This window comes from Arachis stenosperma, chromosome 3 (assembly GCF_014773155.1).
Source record: "Arachis stenosperma cultivar V10309 chromosome 3, arast.V10309.gnm1.PFL2, whole genome shotgun sequence".
NCBI classification, from domain to species: Eukaryota; Viridiplantae; Streptophyta; class Magnoliopsida; order Fabales; family Fabaceae; genus Arachis; species Arachis stenosperma.
In genome coordinates this window covers 25,564,665-25,581,792 of record NC_080379.1, presented here as the reverse complement: position 1 = coordinate 25,581,792, position 17,128 = coordinate 25,564,665, and the positions used below count along the sequence as shown (strand labels likewise).

The 17,128-nt window shown below is 32.6% G+C and overlaps 2 protein-coding genes across 5 annotated transcripts; one reads left to right on the top strand and one right to left on the bottom strand.

Moving 5' to 3' along the window:
* The first annotated feature begins 3,025 nt into the window (after positions 1-3,025).
* On the top strand, positions 3,026-9,336 carry LOC130970630 (transcription activator GLK1-like). Of its 4 annotated transcripts, none has more exons than XM_057896767.1 (7): positions 3,032-3,305; positions 3,434-3,791; positions 4,434-4,574; positions 6,133-6,426; positions 7,081-7,137; positions 7,676-7,816; positions 8,825-9,336. In XM_057896767.1, the coding sequence occupies exons 2-7, from the start codon at positions 3,447-3,449 to the stop codon at positions 8,972-8,974; spliced, it is 1,128 nt and encodes a 375-aa protein (XP_057752750.1). In that variant the 5' UTR covers positions 3,032-3,305; positions 3,434-3,446; the 3' UTR covers positions 8,975-9,336. The 4 variants fall into 4 exon arrangements, with proteins under 4 accessions (XP_057752748.1, XP_057752747.1, XP_057752750.1 ...); XM_057896766.1 differs by having other exon boundaries at positions 3,036-3,305; positions 3,437-3,791; XM_057896765.1 differs by having other exon boundaries at positions 3,026-3,791; positions 7,682-7,816.
* Positions 9,337-15,477: 6,141 nt separating this feature from the next.
* LOC130965730 (uncharacterized) lies at positions 15,478-17,128 on the bottom strand. Its single transcript, XM_057890491.1, has 4 exons — positions 16,910-17,128; positions 15,997-16,864; positions 15,749-15,954; positions 15,478-15,681 (listed from the first exon to the last, which is right to left on the bottom strand). The coding sequence occupies exons 1-4, from the start codon at positions 17,126-17,128 to the stop codon at positions 15,478-15,480; spliced, it is 1,497 nt and encodes a 498-aa protein (XP_057746474.1).

The window sequence follows — 17,128 nt, the reverse complement described above, 5'->3', positions numbered from 1 at the left end:
GTTGCGACAGTCAAACAGAATGTGGTATGAGAAACTTTCAACTCTTCTCCTTTCTTGTAGTTATTAGCAGACAACTTTTGATTATAGTTTGTTTGTCAAAATTTTGGGTAATGACATATGCATTCTGTTAGTTTATGTCGATGACATCATCGTTAATGGGAGTTTTGCTGCTGAAATTGCTTTTATTAAAAAGATTTTAGACTGCAATTTTAATATTAAAGATCTTGGTACACTAAAGTATTTTCTAGATATTGAAGTTGCTCACTCTTCAAAGGGTATTTCTACTCTTCCTCAACATAAATACTAACTTGATTTATTAGATGATTATAGATTACTTGGTCCTAAACATGCTGCTATCCGCATGGATACTACTGTTAAGCTTTACCAAGATGATGGCCCTCTTCTTTCGGATCCCTTTGTTTATTGCCGTCTTGCTTTGCCTACTACTCGACCAGATATTATGTATGCCACCTAACAGTTTAGCCAATTCATGAGCTCTCCTTCTCAGGCTCATTATAAAGCTGTAATATGGGATTTTTTGCTATCTCAAAAATAGTCCAGGCAAAGGTTGTATTTTCTAAAGACTCTACTAATTATATATGTGGATTTAGTTATTCTAATTAGGTCGATACCTGATAGCAGTGTTTCTTAACTGGCTACTTTTTTTTTTTTTAAGATTGTTTAGTGTCTTGCAAAACTAAGAAGCCGACCACTGTTGCTCGTTCTTCTACAAAAGTTGAATATCGTGCTTTGTCTAATACAACTGGTGAGATTTTATGGATATTAAACCTGCTGCAATTTCTTCGCATTACTTGTGAAAGACCTCCAGTTCTGTTTTGTGATAACTAGAGTACATCACATATAGCTGCCAACCCAGTTTTTCATTAGAGGACCGAATATCTAGAAGTTGATTACAAAATCCCGGACCATGAAATTACTTTTCGTTCCTTGTTGAGGACAATTGGCATATATTTTTATCAAATCTTTGCCTACTCAATTGTTTCATGCTAATCTTTTTAAGTTGGGATTTTCGATATATATCATTCTCCAGCTTTCAGACCGGATTTGGATCCTCTAAAGTTTGAATTTTATTTTAGAGAGTAAAGTGTGATTTTCTACCCTTGAATAGTTTCTCTTTCATATTTATTCTTGGTCCCGCCTATGAAATAAATGGTGAGAGATCATACTTTACTCTCTCTCTAAAGTAAAATTCAAACTTTAGAAGATTCAAATCCGAATTAACCACCTTCTAAAACTATGAAAAAATTTAAAATTTAAAATTCTATTCGTTTGTTAGTGTAGTTTAAAATTCAAAGATCTGTTAGTTTATTTTGTATTTGTGTATATATATAGTTAGTTATTCTTTTTTTATTTTTAATTAAATAAAAAATATACAAATTCTCTTCATGTACTCTAAGTATTTTCTCAATTTTATTAATTATAAAATAATATTTAGTTAACCTCTAATTTTTTAATTATAAAAATTTTAATATTATATAATTAAATTATTTATTTCAAAATTTTAATTTATTATGCAAAAATAAATAATTATATATCAAACGTTAAGAAATTATAGACATGCATGATATTTATGGTGAAAATATTAAATCTAATTATCAGATAGTATGATGATATATGTAAAAGATATGATGGTATTTATGTTTAAATTTCTTAACATATTAATAACAATGATCGAAGCATAAATCACCCAAAATATCCAAAAAAAAATTTAGGCATTGACAAAAAAACTCTTAATAAAATATTAAACTTAAAATGTCTTTAGAATATTTAAAAACCAATTAGATTATAGAAATATTAGAAACTATCAAAATTTATTATTTTTTAGTATCACTTGATTATCAATTTAATTTTTTTAATTTAGATATTTTAGTTTATTAATCTAACAACATACTTTATTTTATATTTTTAAATATTAATGATTAACTAATAACAAAATAATAAATTCTGATGACTATCTAACATTTCTCTAAGATTAAACCAAAGATTTTTTTTTCTACAAGCTGCAAATAAATTTTTATATTTGACAAATAACTTTTGTATGTTATCTTAATTTTAATGAGAATATTTAGATAATTATATAGAACGTGTACATTCGTTTTTTAGTTTTTCTTTATTTTTCTTATATTTTTTTAAATTTGGACCATTCACCAAAAACAAATTGCAAAAAAAAAAATTATTTTTCGTCAAATTACAAAAATTTAAAAGTAAAATTGTTTTATTTTGTAATCCCATTTAAAAAATTATCAAAAAATCCAATTTTTGTAATTCTTTTTTAAACATATATCCAATATTTTTTTTGTCATATTTTTTAATTTTTTATAGCCATTTTTGTTATCTTGATCTTTCAAGAATAATTTTTTTTGCGTAATTTTTTGAAAACATAAGAAAATTTGTCAAATAAAAAAAATTGAGAATTTAGGCATTGTTGATTTTATAATTAAATTATGTATAAAACTATCATCTTAATTTAATAATGATGACGATTAGAGACCACATTCTTACTTTGTCATTTTTCATGGTTTACTTATTTTGGAATGGAGATAGTATATATCCATATCTCCCAATTTTGCTTCACTCTTATGTGATTATTATTATGATTATGATGAAAAATAGAAATTAGTAAGTTGCTATCAATGGGGGAAAATCCATACAGGTCAATTTTGCACTCTGACCAACATCAGCATGAATACCTACATAATGGCATGATGCAATGTATCCCTTTCATTCATGACTGGATCCTGCTAATTCTCTTCCTCTCTCTTGCGCATATCCATTACAAATTTATACTATAATAATTACAAAAAGGTCACGAGCATTTCTGATCACAATCATGACTTTTCCAGAAAAAAAAAGATTGATACATTTAAAAAAACAAAACCATGACTATTCAAATTAGAAAAAAAGGTGATCCACTAATACTAAAATGAAATTAAATAGACTCAAGACTAACATTGTAACTTGCAAGTAGCACATACTCCCAAAAGGAAATACATGAAAACAAAATGTCTATTTTCCAAGAAAAATGAAAACAAAAATACACTACCAATTTAAAGTTGTGGCTGAGAAACAATTTGGTTCTCTCTCTCAGACACACTCTTCTATCACCACTACTTCAATAGAAGGCAACATAAAATGCCCTATATTATTTGAAGAGAACATCAACTCTTCATATTCACATGCCATAAGCAAAATAACCCTTTTGGTGTAAAAACCAAACTCACATCTAAGTACTCTCTAGATCCCTTGACTATGTTATCAAATTTTCATGCACCATAAGACACGTGGTATGAAGCAATTAATTTTTGATGAGATTTTCATATATTTATTTTTGTGAATATGGTATTATGTATATAGAAAAAATAAATCTTTGATTAATGCTTGGTGTGTCATCACCTCCTGTGGGGAATACAAGAAGAGATGAAAGAATGGAGAGCTTCAAGTCGATTGGGGTGTCATCAAAAGACGATGGATTTGGCGAACTGTCCGAAGGAAGCTTGTTGGAAAGCATCAATTTTGATGACCTCTTCGTCGGCATCAACATGGAAAGCGATGTGTTGCCAGATTTGGAGATGGAAGCTGATGTCTTTGCCCAATTTTTTGACAACCCTAAGGCAGGGGCAGATCAATCTTCAATTCACAATAAACTTGCTTCCAATAAGAATGAGGAGTCCGTAGTTGTGAATCCTCCTGCGAAGAATGCTGGAAAAGGAAGAAAACCATCGTCTCAATCCAAGAGTAATAATCCTCAAGCCAAGATTAGAAAAGTCAAGGTACAACCTACCTACTTCCTTGCTTTATTTTCAAATTAATTATCACTTGTTTTTCTAAACAAAGTAAAATGCCCACTAAATTTATTATCTTAAAAATACCACAACTTAAATTTAATCTTCTTAAAAAAACTAGAAAATGATTCTTACAGAGAACATGTATGCCATTATTTATATTTATAAATTACTTTACCAGTATAATTAGAGTTGCTAATAAAAATTACTCTTAGTTTATTTTCTAAATTCTATTTTTTCACCATAATGATTTTTTATTTAATATTTATTAAATTTACTGGTAGTGTTTCTTTTACTTCATTAATTAGGAAGTTTAGATTTTCACTGAAGTTTATATCCATGTTAATATGTCAAAGCAAGTTTATATATCCATAATGTTCTTCTGAGTCTATCTCTTTGTCTTAATTATGCTGTCCACAAAGTTGAAAAAAAACTCACGGGTTCTAAAAATTGTATAGAGAGAAGAAAGGGAGAGAGTTTTATAAAAATAAATAAATAATTATAAAATAAATTGAGATATGATAAAACCTTTCATTGACCTAAGAAATTTGATTTGAAAAAGTATTTGGTGGAGAAGGAATATTATTATTGATGTTGTTGTGTTATCTCTTGGGGTGTGTGAATGTATAGGTGGATTGGACCCCAGAGTTACATAGGAGATTTGTACAAGCCGTGGAACAACTTGGAGTGGATAAGGCAGTACCTTCTAGGATTTTGGAGATTATGGGAATTGATTGCCTCACTCGCCATAACATTGCAAGTCACCTTCAGGTAACTAATAATAATATTCTTTTTATTTCTTTCAATTTAATATCTATATAATCTTCGATAAAAAAATATTTTCGTAATTGAATGGTAGGATATTTTTCCTCTTTCTAGTTTTAGTATTCAAACTTTTAGATTTTTCAAAGAAAAAGTTTTATCAATTTTTATGAAAAAAAATTGTATACATCACATTAATTTTTAACCATAACATTAGTTTTATTTTTTTTATTCTTATGTTTTTTTAATTTATATTTGTCTGAAAAAAATTAAACACATGTATTATTTCAGTAGTTAAAACTTCTTTTTTGAAAAAAGCATAATCGGTGTTAATAGAAGTAAAAAGTTAGATTACTATTAATCATATATGGTTGATAATACTACGATGATATTATGATAATTTAGATAAAATAGATTAAGAGAACTATTTGTAATAATAATAAATTGTTAGGGCTAAAAACAATTACCGTCATTTTTATATAAAATTTAATGGGTTAAATTTATTCACTTTGTTTTTATATGAATTCACTCTTCTCCAGATCTCTCTCCTATGTTTGATTTTAGTAGTTAATAATAGAGTTTGTTAAATTACTTTTAAAAAATGACAACTTAATTGAATTTTGATAATAGAGTTTATACGTGAGTAAAGAAGATTTTTTTGGTACCAAGTATATATAAATCTTAATCTACAAAACAAGTTGTCTAATGTATTTTTTTATGTAAATGTATTTATTATATGAAAATTAAATTATTTTTCGTAAATGTACAAAATAATTTATATAAACTAAAAAAAATAAAAAAATATAAGACATATATATATAATTAACAAGAAAAAAAAATTATATTTCACTCTTTGTTTTAATCTTTATTCATATTAGTATATATATTATCAAAGTTGGAACTCTGAGAAAATTGATATTTGAGAATCATTGCGTTTATTTAATAAATTTAATTAAATTATTAAAATTATAAATTTTTTCTGTTATGGACTATTAAGTATCATTTTAAGAGCTTTTACCTTTTTCAAAACTTTTTAAATTTATTTTGCACCAGTATGTTTTTTTTTTCCTCAATGTACTCGTATTAAGTACGCACTAGGTACATGTTTCTTTTACAAATGAGTTTAAAAGTATATTATTTCAAGTAAATTTTATTATTTTTTAATCTTTCATTTTAAATTATTTAAATGTACAATTTAAAATATTAAATTCATTATTTATACTGTTTAAATATTTATTTTTTAATTTAATATTAACCACTTAAATTATTTTAATTTTAAATTTGATATAAAATATTTTATTAACTGAAAACCACTATTTACATTTATAACTTAGTTTGAATGTTTTTTTCATTGTGAGGCATGACACCCCATTGTTTATGCTAACTGCCAACTTCCACCAAAATATATACATGGATAGAAATCTCTTGAAAGTTGTCTTTATTTAAAATTAGTAGTTAAAAATAGTTAAATTACAATTTAATTGCTTCATGGATTATGTAACTTAATAGTTTAAAGAAAAGGTGTAGGATTTTGTGATAGAGAACAATATGATTTGTTTTAATGCAGAAATATAGATCCCATAGGAAACATTTACTAGCGCGTGAAGCTGAAGCAGCAAATTGGAATCAAAGGAGACAAATTTATGGAGGAGGAATAGCAGGGAAGAGAGATATGGGTAGTCCATGGGTAGCACCTACCATGGGTTTCCCTCCAATCACTTCATTGCACCATTTTAGACCATTACATGTATGGGGTCATCCCTCCATGGACCAATCTTTTATACGCACTCCGACTCATTCACTGTCGCCGCCGTGGGTGCAACCTGTTCCTCTCCCGTTCTGGCATCCTCAGCACCAACTAGTTAACGCTCTAAACTAACTCCTTTAAGCTTCCAACTCATAATTTGTTGATTTTCATGGTTTAAACTGTGGTTGCATGTTGCGTAACAAGAATTATATATAGTTGTTCTTTGATGTGAAAAATTATGAAATAAATTTAGTAGAAAGCATATGCATGTGATTATTGAAATTATTGCAATGCACGTGTGGAATGCATCTTCTATTGTAGATGCAAACCAGAATTCAAAACCATGCATAATATTAGGTAGCTATTTTTGAAGATATTTTTATCTGAAAATGATATTATTAGAATGTTAACACGTTTTGTTAAATAAATTAGTTAAATATATTAATTTTATTTAAAATGTTTAATTATTATTTTTGTACAAAAATATTTTTATGTGAGTAATGATCAAATATTAATTTGATACGTTGTTTGATTAATTTAATAACCTTGTAGCTAGCTAGTACTTATAAAGCTTAAACTTTCTTTAATAATTTTGTTCCAGTTATATAATAATTTGGAAATGTGTAGTTCTCGATCATTGATAGTGTTTTGTTTGTTTTATACTAAAGTTAGAATGAAAATTTGAATCTCAAGAATAACTCATCATGTTGCTTTCTTAGTTTCTTTTTCTGAAAAAAGTATATTCTTTTTTTTTTTTTTTTCATGCAGGCTCAAAACATGCTAACCCCAGGATCACCGTGTTTTCCACAGCCTCTGACAACAAGGGTAACTGTTCGTTTACCTTACTATTTTGGAACCACCCATGTTGTCTTCTCTCTTTGTCCTTTAGATTATTATTATTCCCCCTTACCAAAACAATAAGATATATTTATATATATCGTATACAATTCTTGCCATATTTACCTACTCACAAACACAAACAAAACTTATTACACTTCGGTATTGTCTCGTGACACAAGAGACATGTTTAATTTGAAATTAGCAAACAAAAAAATTGTAAATCTAGAACATTTTAAAACTGTACATTATTTGAAATCTTGATCCATTGTTATCTACTTATCTATATTTTGAGAGCTTTTCAAATTTATTCTTATCATAAGAAATGCTAAAGACCAACATATTTTATTAATATTAATTAATATTTCGGTTAATATTTTATTTTTATATTATTGAAATTTAACATTTAGAATTTAATTTTAGTATTTAAAATTAGTCCAATATTAATAAAAAAAAATAAATTTTGATAATCTTTAAATATTTCTATTATTTTGTAACTAATTAAAGAGGAAACACAAAAAAAAAGATGCAGAAATATGGATCAGGAGGTGTGGCAGGCAGTATTCCAGCAACATCACCACATCCACATGTTATGTACAAAGCAGCAGATCCTCCCATTAACGGCCTCTCCAGCCCCAACCCAAACCCCATCATTGACTTCCATCCGGTAAACTTCATTTCATTACTCTCCCTTTTCTTCCTTCCAACACACGCAACATTTTTCACACATGTCTAATAATGCAATAAAATTACACCAAATTCTACATATCTAAGTTTCCAATTAAATTAAATAATAAAACTTGAATAATTGAATAAATGAGAATAATAAAAATAATATATGTTGATGTTAGATTAATTTAGTTAAACTTAATTAATGAAAAGACTTGTACAAGTAGTATTGAGTAAAAGACTCTAGAACTTTTAGCTAGTATTACAGTATTTTTAATTTATTAGTCTAACAACATATTTTTAAATATTACTATCTAATTAATAGACAAAAACAATAAATTTTACTAGTCTTCTAATATGATCCTATATTAAAATGTGTTTTGCAAATGGCATTGTGAAATAGTATTTCTATACTTCATTGTGAAATAGTATTAACGATAAAATTGACATGAAAATTTATGTGTTCAAATTAGTCAAACTTAACTATTACTATTCAGATATATATTAACCAAAATGTCACTCTCAATTGTCAAAATATAATAATTTATGAAGTAATATTTTTCTACTTCATGTGAGGATCCATAAATTGCTTTGTTTTGCATAATTGCTTTAACAAATAACCAAACACGACAAACTATTAACAACATGAAAATATGGATTTAATTGCTTTGCATTGTTATTATTAAAAGAACACATCGATCATATATTTTGTTATTAAAAGTAAATTAAAACATTTTATTAGGAAACCAATCTTATTTTAACCAACAATCACCAAAAACAGTAGGGAATATACAAATGTTAAAAGGAAAAAGATAAATCTAAAAAACAAGATAGGCATTGACTGATTTTGTTCAAAAAAAAAAAGTTGGTTTCCAATTTTTATCAAAATAAAATTACTTTTCTTCCTATTGAAATATTAAAAGGGAGACCAATTAAATTCATATATGGAAGAACAATGTACCTGATTTTATAATTCATTTTTTTATTATTATATATGGGCATGCAGTCAAAGGAGAGCATAGATGCAGCTATTGGAGATGTTCTATCAAAGCCATGGCAGCCACTACCTCTTGGACTTAAAGCTCCAGCACTTGACAGTGTTCTAATTGAATTACAAAGACAAGGAATTTCAAATATTCCACCCTCTTGTGCTTGAGAATATAAAGGTTCTTTATCCCTTTATTGCACTTTCATGGTGGTGGCCACAACAAACCCTAATTTGACGACTTCTCTTATCGTTCATTATATATATGTTGCATGCATCGATCGCATCATATATATATAGTAATATTTTGCTTTTAAAAGCAAAAGGAAAAGAAGAATTAGAAAAGGGGGAAAAAAAAAAGAAGAATATATCTTTCATTGCTTTTTAACTTTTTCCTCAGGTGCTTAATCTTAAACGAGGTATTAGTTTGAAGACTCGATCATTAGCCATTTTGTGTATGTACCATTGTAATGGCAGTGATTTTTGTGTTACTATGAGACTAATAATATAAATAAGTTGAGGAATCCCAAGAAAGCATGTACTTTAAGGATTTTTTTTTCTCTCTCTTTTTTATTTTAATTCTGTTTTTTTTTTTTTTTTTTTTTTTTCAAGTTACACCGATAACACATACACACCTGTTTCCATTTCATATGGATTCTATATAACCAGTTTTTAGTTACAGCTAAAATTTAAATTCGATGCACCTTCGAAACAAGACATATAGGCTGTGTTTCGTTATAGACTTATAGGCACACAACACTGAAATAGAAAAATAAAGACATAAAATTATATTTAATAGATAAAATATAAATAAAAATATTATATTTATAAATATTAAATTAATATATTTTGTGTTTATTCTAATAAAAAAAAATACAAAAATACTAATAAAAATATAATTTATTTTTTATTATTTTTATTAATTTTTTATAATTATATTTTTTATTATCATATTTTTTAATAAAATAATAAATTAAACTTTCATAATTTATTTTTATTTATAATATAAAATATAAGAACACTTATTTTTATATTTTTATATTTTTATCCCTTATTTTTAATATTTTTTCTTATCATATTTTTACAACTAAATACAAAGTAATATAGATGCCATTAGACTAATCGTTGGAGGGCCTTTTTACTTCTTTTTGCAGAAGACACTTTAACGAATAAGGCCCAACTTTATTTTGAGAATTTTAGCTTGCATGCGGGAGTCTAATAAGAATATAACCATAGGTCGTAGCACTTCATTCCTATCTATTTGCACCCAAAAGTGAGATTATATTTCCCTATATGTATCTTTATAGTCTTTAGTCTTATTTACCTCCAATCCAATCCCAAATATAAATATTCTTTTTATTTGGAAAGAATAATATGCTGAATTATATTTGAGACGCACTATATTAGAGAATTTTTTTTTTTTGAAATAAAGAAAACGCAATACACTAAAGTGGAGTAAATCAGACAACACAAAAACAAATTCAAACACAAAAGTTATTAATTTCTGTCATTTTTAATATTATTATCAACCACCAATAAAATTAGTATCAGTTCACTTTTTATGATATGGTATCAAATTTTTATATCTGAAAGATCAAGAATTCGATACTTAATAAATTTAAAAAAAAAACTCTTACTTAAAAAAATATTAGTAATAAAATCATTAATATTCTCTTTTTCTATCCATTTAAACTTTTAAAATTTGTGATATATATCATAAAATTGTATCCCAAAAATTTGCATTATTAGATAAAATATAAATATAAATAATAATTAGAGGCCATGCCTCTAGTGGTTGTACGTTACTTATTGCTGTGGTTAAATAGAGATAAAAATGGTTAAGCATTGTGTCTTGATAATCATATTATTTTAATAATTTTGTTAGGAAATTAACAGGGATCTAGCCAATAAAGTATTTTTGAATTGCACTCTATACTAATTAATTGTCATTAATTAATAATTATTTAAATTTTATTTTTTAAAAAATATAAAATTAATGATTATTAATTACTTTTTTTTATTCTAATTCACATTTTACTATTTAGTAAGTAAATTCTAATTCTTCTTTTCAAAAAAAACTTTGAAACTCCAAAAAAATAAACCAAAACATAAGATAAAAAATTATCCAAATCTTAAGGGAAATACATGCAAAATATAATAAAAAGAATCATCCAAAACTAAAAAAGAATCGTTTAAATCCTAAAAAAACATACAAAACATAGCAAAAAAAAACATCCAAAACTAATAAAAAGAATCATCTAAAATTTAGGAAGAAGAAACATAAAAAATTAGTTAAAAAAATCATTCAAAGCCAAATAGGAGGAGGAGAAGAAGAGCCGAAGGGTGGTGACGACGTCTTGGATGCTAGAGACTCGCAGTGACGTGTTGCGAGGAGAAAGCCACAGAAGCCACACATCGCGAGTGGAGGAGTTGCCATGGATCGGAGAAGTTGATCACGCGTCGCGAATGGGGCCTAGCGGTGGCTGGGTTGCGATGGATAGAGAGGTGTGGGGTGCAGATTCTGCACTGTCTGGCGCGACAGATGGAAGCCGCAATGGTGTTTGACGGTGTAGATGCGTCGGGATTATGACCCCGCAGCGGTGGAAGCGACTATGTCTAATGAAAAAAAACAGCGCCGGACACAAGGAAGAGGTCGTGCAACCCGACAAAAGATGCGGCGGTAGTCAATGGGCGACAGCGCTAAAAAGCTACGTGGAGACGACAGGTTTGTGGAAAGAGAGATTTGACTGTTTCTCAATAAATGAAAAGAGATTAAGTCTTTTATGAATTGTTTTTATTGTGTGCTATAAATGTGATTAAGATAAATGTAGATAGAATCTTTTCTAAATTTTGATTTTAAAATTTTTATTTATTTATAAAATTTAAATTATAATAGAGTTGGTTTATGTTGACTTGTAAGAGAGTTGTTTTTCTATAATTTTTTTTTTATTTTGATCGTGTACATGGTTTGGAAATTTGATGATAAAATAAAGACCAGGTGAGATAGTAATTTCATTTTTGTATGTGTCCTCAATTACAAACAGTTATTATTATGAGAAGTGTTAGGGGTCAGTAGGTTTTGTAATTTGTAGTCATCAATTAATCATTATGAGTATTTTTAATGGTGTGATATTACATCCAATAGTGTGAGATTATTACATTTTTTTTAATGGTTAAGTGCTGGTCAGATTTTAATAAAAGTGTTGCATCCTAAACTTTCTCGGACAATTTACTCAAATAAATAAAATGGGTGAAAGCTTTACCCAAATACACAAAACATAATTCTGTTACGTGCATGTGCATTTTGTCATTTATATGTAATCCGTGGGAAGCAACCACGGTTTCACATTTGAACATAAACCGTGGTAGCTAGCAACGGATTATGAAAGGTGGTTTTGTGAACGTAAACCGTGGCAGGTTGCAACGAATTACGAAGGAAAAAATCAATGCATAAACCGTGGGAGGCTACCACAGTTTATGAAGAGGGCGGTTTAAACCTAAATCCCTGTAGGTTACCACGATTTACGTGTTAGGGGCTATAAATACATAATCCGTTGAAGCTCCTCACGGATCATTTGTGTCACAAACAAAATTTTGAGGGTTGTTGGTTTGAGAGAATTTGTGGAAAGCTTTGAAGGTTTGAGAGGTTTGGGTGGTGGAGCATGGAGGATGAGAATCGCTTATACCGACTAAATGGTGTCGCTCACGTGGCTGGATATATCGACGCAGAGGTTAGTTATTATTATTATTATTATTCATATTCTTATTATTATTATTATTTGTATAAATATTGATTTTATTTTGGTTATTGTTAGTAAAATATTTTTTTATATTTAATTTTTATTGTTATTATGAGTGCATCATATTAGTAGTTTCATTGTTAATGTTATTATTAGTGTTATTGCTATAATTAGGGAATCAACAAAACCAATGTGAGGCTTCAAATAATTTTTTAGAAATTATGCTTGATGTTATTAGTAATGGTCGTATGTTGAGGGATTTTGTTACCCACATTTTGCAGCCTACTAGGGTGATTAGCGGCATTAGGAGACAACAGAATATGCCCTTACACGACCGGATTATACCCTATCTGGAGACCGCGGGCCTGTATCATTTGGCTAGGCTTAACAGTCAGTGGTTCTGGGTTGATGAGCCTCTCCTTAGCGCATTTATTGAGCGGTGGCGTCCTGAGACCCACACCTTCCATATGCTTTTTGGTGAGTGCAGTATTACTTTGCAAGATGTGGCATATCAGCTGGGTTTGCCCATCGATGGTGAGCCCGTCAGTGGGTGCCTGACTGAGTTTGAGAATCTGATGGAGCATGGTAGACCAGCATGGGTGTGGTTCCGCGAGTTGTTTAGGGAGTTACCTTCGCAGAGTAAAGTAAAGCAGATGACAGTGTGCTATACATGGTTCCATGAGAGGTTCCGCGTTCTCCCAGCAGATGCTAGTGATGAGATCGTGCGTATATACGCTCGTGCTTATATTCTGATGCTATTGTCCTCTCAGCTGTTTGCGGACAAGAATGCCAACTGGATCCACCTTCGCTGGTTGCCTTATTTGGCATCGTTGGACGACTTGGGCAGATATAGCTGGGGTTCTGCTGCACTGGCATGGTTGTATAGATGTCTTTATCGTGGGACAAACAGAAACGTTGTTAACTTGGCCGGGCCACTACAGCTTCTACAGTCTTGGATTTTCTGGAGGTTTTCCACTTTGAGGCCTAGTGGGTTTGATGGATTCGGGTTCCCTCTTGCTTCCAGGTACGTTTTATTATTTTCGGTTCATAAATTGTTCAATATCATGTGTTATTCCATGTTATGACATCATTCCAATGAAAATTGCAGGTGGGCTACGTATATGCCGAAGAACGATGCCGGAGATCAAAGATTATTGTCTGCACGCCTTTCCTTGGATCGATTGCATGTCCACGATGTGAGTCGTTTAGTTATTTCTCTTAGTTTCAATGGTTTATGTTAAGTGTCATGGTCTGACGAAACCCTTACTGTATCGATACAGTTTGTGTGGGAGCCTTATTCTTCTGCCGAGGTTACTGCTGTTATTCATTCAGAGATACTAGCTGACGAGCACCGTAGGCTATAGACGGCCATCACTAGCCTGATCTACTTTGCTGCGATTGAGTGGCATCAGATTGACAGAGTTCTACCGCAGTTTGGTGGTGTTCAGCATCTCCCTCAGCTAGCTTTGAACATAGATTGGCTACATGCGAAGGATGGCAGAAGTGGGGACCGGTGGTTCCCCACGTATTATCGGGAGTGGCATCAGCATTGGAAGAACCGGCTTCATTCAGTCATCTGGGTCGATCAAGTTCCTGATCCCGGTCCATCATCAGACTACCTGGATTGGTGGTGCCGTGTGGTGCACAGATTCCTATCCCCAGATGTTGCATTTCAGGATCCGAGGCCGATTGTGTTGACTGAGGAGGCTTGTCACAGAGGGTCGTCACAGGCACCTCCTAGGGTGCACGTTTACGACAGACCAGATAACAGGCGAGTATATCGGCGTCGGCGTATAGGCACCTGTACCACGGATCGAGAGTGGCGAGATCTGGCTGACCATTTAGAGGAGGACATCCCTAGAGCTGATCATGGAGATGCAGTGGATTATCGTGTTCCTCGACGTAGAGCCAGACAACAGCCAGCCCGGGACGGACGTGGAGGGGCTCGAGGTAGAGGACCATTCGTTCAGGATGAGGGCATTCAACACGGTGTAAGTGAGGATGTATTCGGTTCAGCCTCAACTATGGATCAGCCGACCTACGATGTGGGCAGTAGCTCTCAGCTCTTTGGGAATGTCGCCCCCCATAAGTTTGCTCAGTTTACCACTGCTGCTGTTGGGATGGACATCGATGATCCTGTTACTGAGTCTGAGTTCTATAGGGATATAGCAGACATGCTGAGGGATGACGATGGGACACATTATAGGCCACAGATGCCTGATGATCAGTCCCAGTTTGATGTTCACTAGCCACGAACTGACGATGTTCTTCCTCAGTTGGCCATTGACCTCAACGAGCCTGCAGCATCTCCGGCTGACCCATGGTTCGCCTTAGGAGGGACCACAGCCTCAGCATTCAGCGCCGTTCCCGCACAGCCATCAGCACCAGCGGCAGATGAGAGACCCAGGAGGGTGAGGCGTCCTCCATTGTGTGGCACTGGAGGTCACCTACTCGGTCTGTTCGACGATGATGACAGTGACACCATTGATGATGCTGATTAGTTATGTCATATCTTCACATCCTGTAGGAACTATGTTAGTATATTTACTTGGCATGCTATTTAGGCTTATATCTTTGAAACTTCTGTAATATGTTATCTGCGATGTATTTGATAGTTAAAATGCTTTGAAACTTATGTAAAATGCTATCTGCTATGTATTTGATATTTAGAACGGTTTGAGCTTCTATGGTAACCTTTCATTCTGTCACTATTATCATGCGCAATTTGAATGATACCATATTGATGCAATCAAACATCTAAAATAAACGCAATTCATTTATAAGAAATTAATGCAGAAAGTAAACATGGTCACATTCATAGACTTATCCAACCATACATTACTCAACTAAACATTTCATAAAACAACTAAAACAACAAGGAGGACATGATAAACGGAATGACATCTAGGCATCCCTTGCAGCAGTATGTCTTCGCTAGTCACAGTTCTTCCGCGTATGCCCAGGCTGACGGCATAGTCCACAGCGCTTCGGCTGGTTCTCCAGCGACTGATCCATACTACCACGGATCCTGATTGCTCTTGGATGACCTTCCTTTGCATGCCTCATATTAGGGTCAGGAATGATAGTTGGCCCATCATATGGCGGCCAAAGGCCTTCTGGGATAGGCGGAAGAAAACCCTGCTTGTAAACGTTGAACACCTCAGTCATACAATGTGACCGGGAGGTTACAAGTTCCCTTTAAAACCGAGTTCACACATTCATTGATGTTGGTTGTCATGTGCCCTAAACGTCTACCACTATCCTCATGCTGGGTCCATTTGTCGTACTCCATCCGATTGGCCCATTCACACATTGCTGGATTCTCAGTCCGCATGATGTAAAACCAGTAATAAAACTCTGCTTCAGTCTTTGCGTAGGCAGCATTCACCAACATCCTCCTTGAGTCCTTACCTTAGACAGTTAGGGCAAAATTCGCAGAAACATACCGAATACAATATGCTCGGAAAGCACGTGGAGGCAGCCACCCATTCTCAGGTGCCTCAAGTGCTGCCTTGATCCCATTATGCCTGTCAGAGATAACAAGGATACCCTCCTGAGTAGTCACATTCTCTCGTAGGTTGGACAAGAAAAATGACCACGACTCTGCATTTTCTCCTTCCACAAGGGCGAATGCTATCGGGAGGATGTTCGAGTTTTCATCCTGCGCTATCGCCAACAACAGCGTCCCTCCATACTTGCCATACAAGCGGGTACCGTTAATACTGACGAGGGGCTTGCAATGACGGAATGCCTCGATACAGGGTGGGAATGTCCAGAATAGTCGGTGAAAGTACACCGTCAACTCATCAACCTCACCACGAAGTCGAACAGGAGAGGTCTTCAACACGGTTATTGTTCCGGCCATTGTTGGCTGTACTCCTAGCATCCAACGTGGTAACTCTGCGTACGACTCTTTCCAATCTTCATATATTTGTGCCACTGCCTTCTGTTTGGCCATCCAAACATTCCTGTAACTAGGCCTGAAACCATAATCGGCTTCTGTAGCTTGTTGCAATACCTTTACCTTAACCGCAGCATCTGCCCTAACCAACGGAAGATTCCTCGCACAGATAACGTGGTAATCCAACTGACGGTGATCACTGGAAATAGAGGTTGCCAAGCATGTGTGTGGCCCGTTGTACCTCCTAACCTCCCAAGTGCCCTTTCGTGCATGCAGCGCAATGCGAATCAACCAAGTACAACCCTTGCCGAATTGCTTGCATTTTCCATGATACTTCAGATGATCTGATTCGATGACTATGTACTCAACACCTCGCCGGATGCTATAGTCCTTCACACTCAGCACAGCCTCATCTTTATTCTGGAAAGATTGCCCAATCTAAAATTCTGTAGAGGAGCCCCCGACTGTGTTACCACCGTCCTCCTGTTGACCCAGAACGTCCAAGTTTAGTGTGGAGAAGTGTGGAGGGTACTGCTGAGAAGCAGAACTTGAAGGCCCATGCTGCTGCGGTGGATTGGCACATGTGTCATCGTCGCTGTCCCCAATGATATCAACGGGCTCCTGGTCAGAGTCGTCGTCACACATTGCATTTTCTACTCGATCAGGTTCACCAAAGCCTTGCAT

Excerpts from the sequence above, each read along its gene's own strand:
- LOC130965730 (XM_057890491.1), bottom strand. The coding sequence starts at position 17,128 with ATGCAAGGCTTTGGTGAACCTGATCGAGTAGAAAATGCAATGTGTGAC. Across the intron at positions 16,865-16,909 it reads AGGAGGACGGTGGTAACACA|AATAAAGATGAGGCTGTGCT; the intron begins GTCGGGGGCTCC and ends CAATCTTTCCAG. Across the intron at positions 15,682-15,748 it reads TCAATGAATGTGTGAACTCG|GGTTTTCTTCCGCCTATCCC; the intron begins GTTTTAAAGGGA and ends GTTTACAAGCAG.
- LOC130970630 (XM_057896764.1), top strand. The coding sequence starts at position 3,396 with ATGCTTGGTGTGTCATCACCTCCTGTGGGGAATACAAGAAGAGATGAA. Across the intron at positions 3,792-4,433 it reads CCAAGATTAGAAAAGTCAAG|GTGGATTGGACCCCAGAGTT; the intron begins GTACAACCTACC and ends GTGAATGTATAG. Across the intron at positions 4,575-6,132 it reads ACATTGCAAGTCACCTTCAG|AAATATAGATCCCATAGGAA; the intron begins GTAACTAATAAT and ends GTTTTAATGCAG.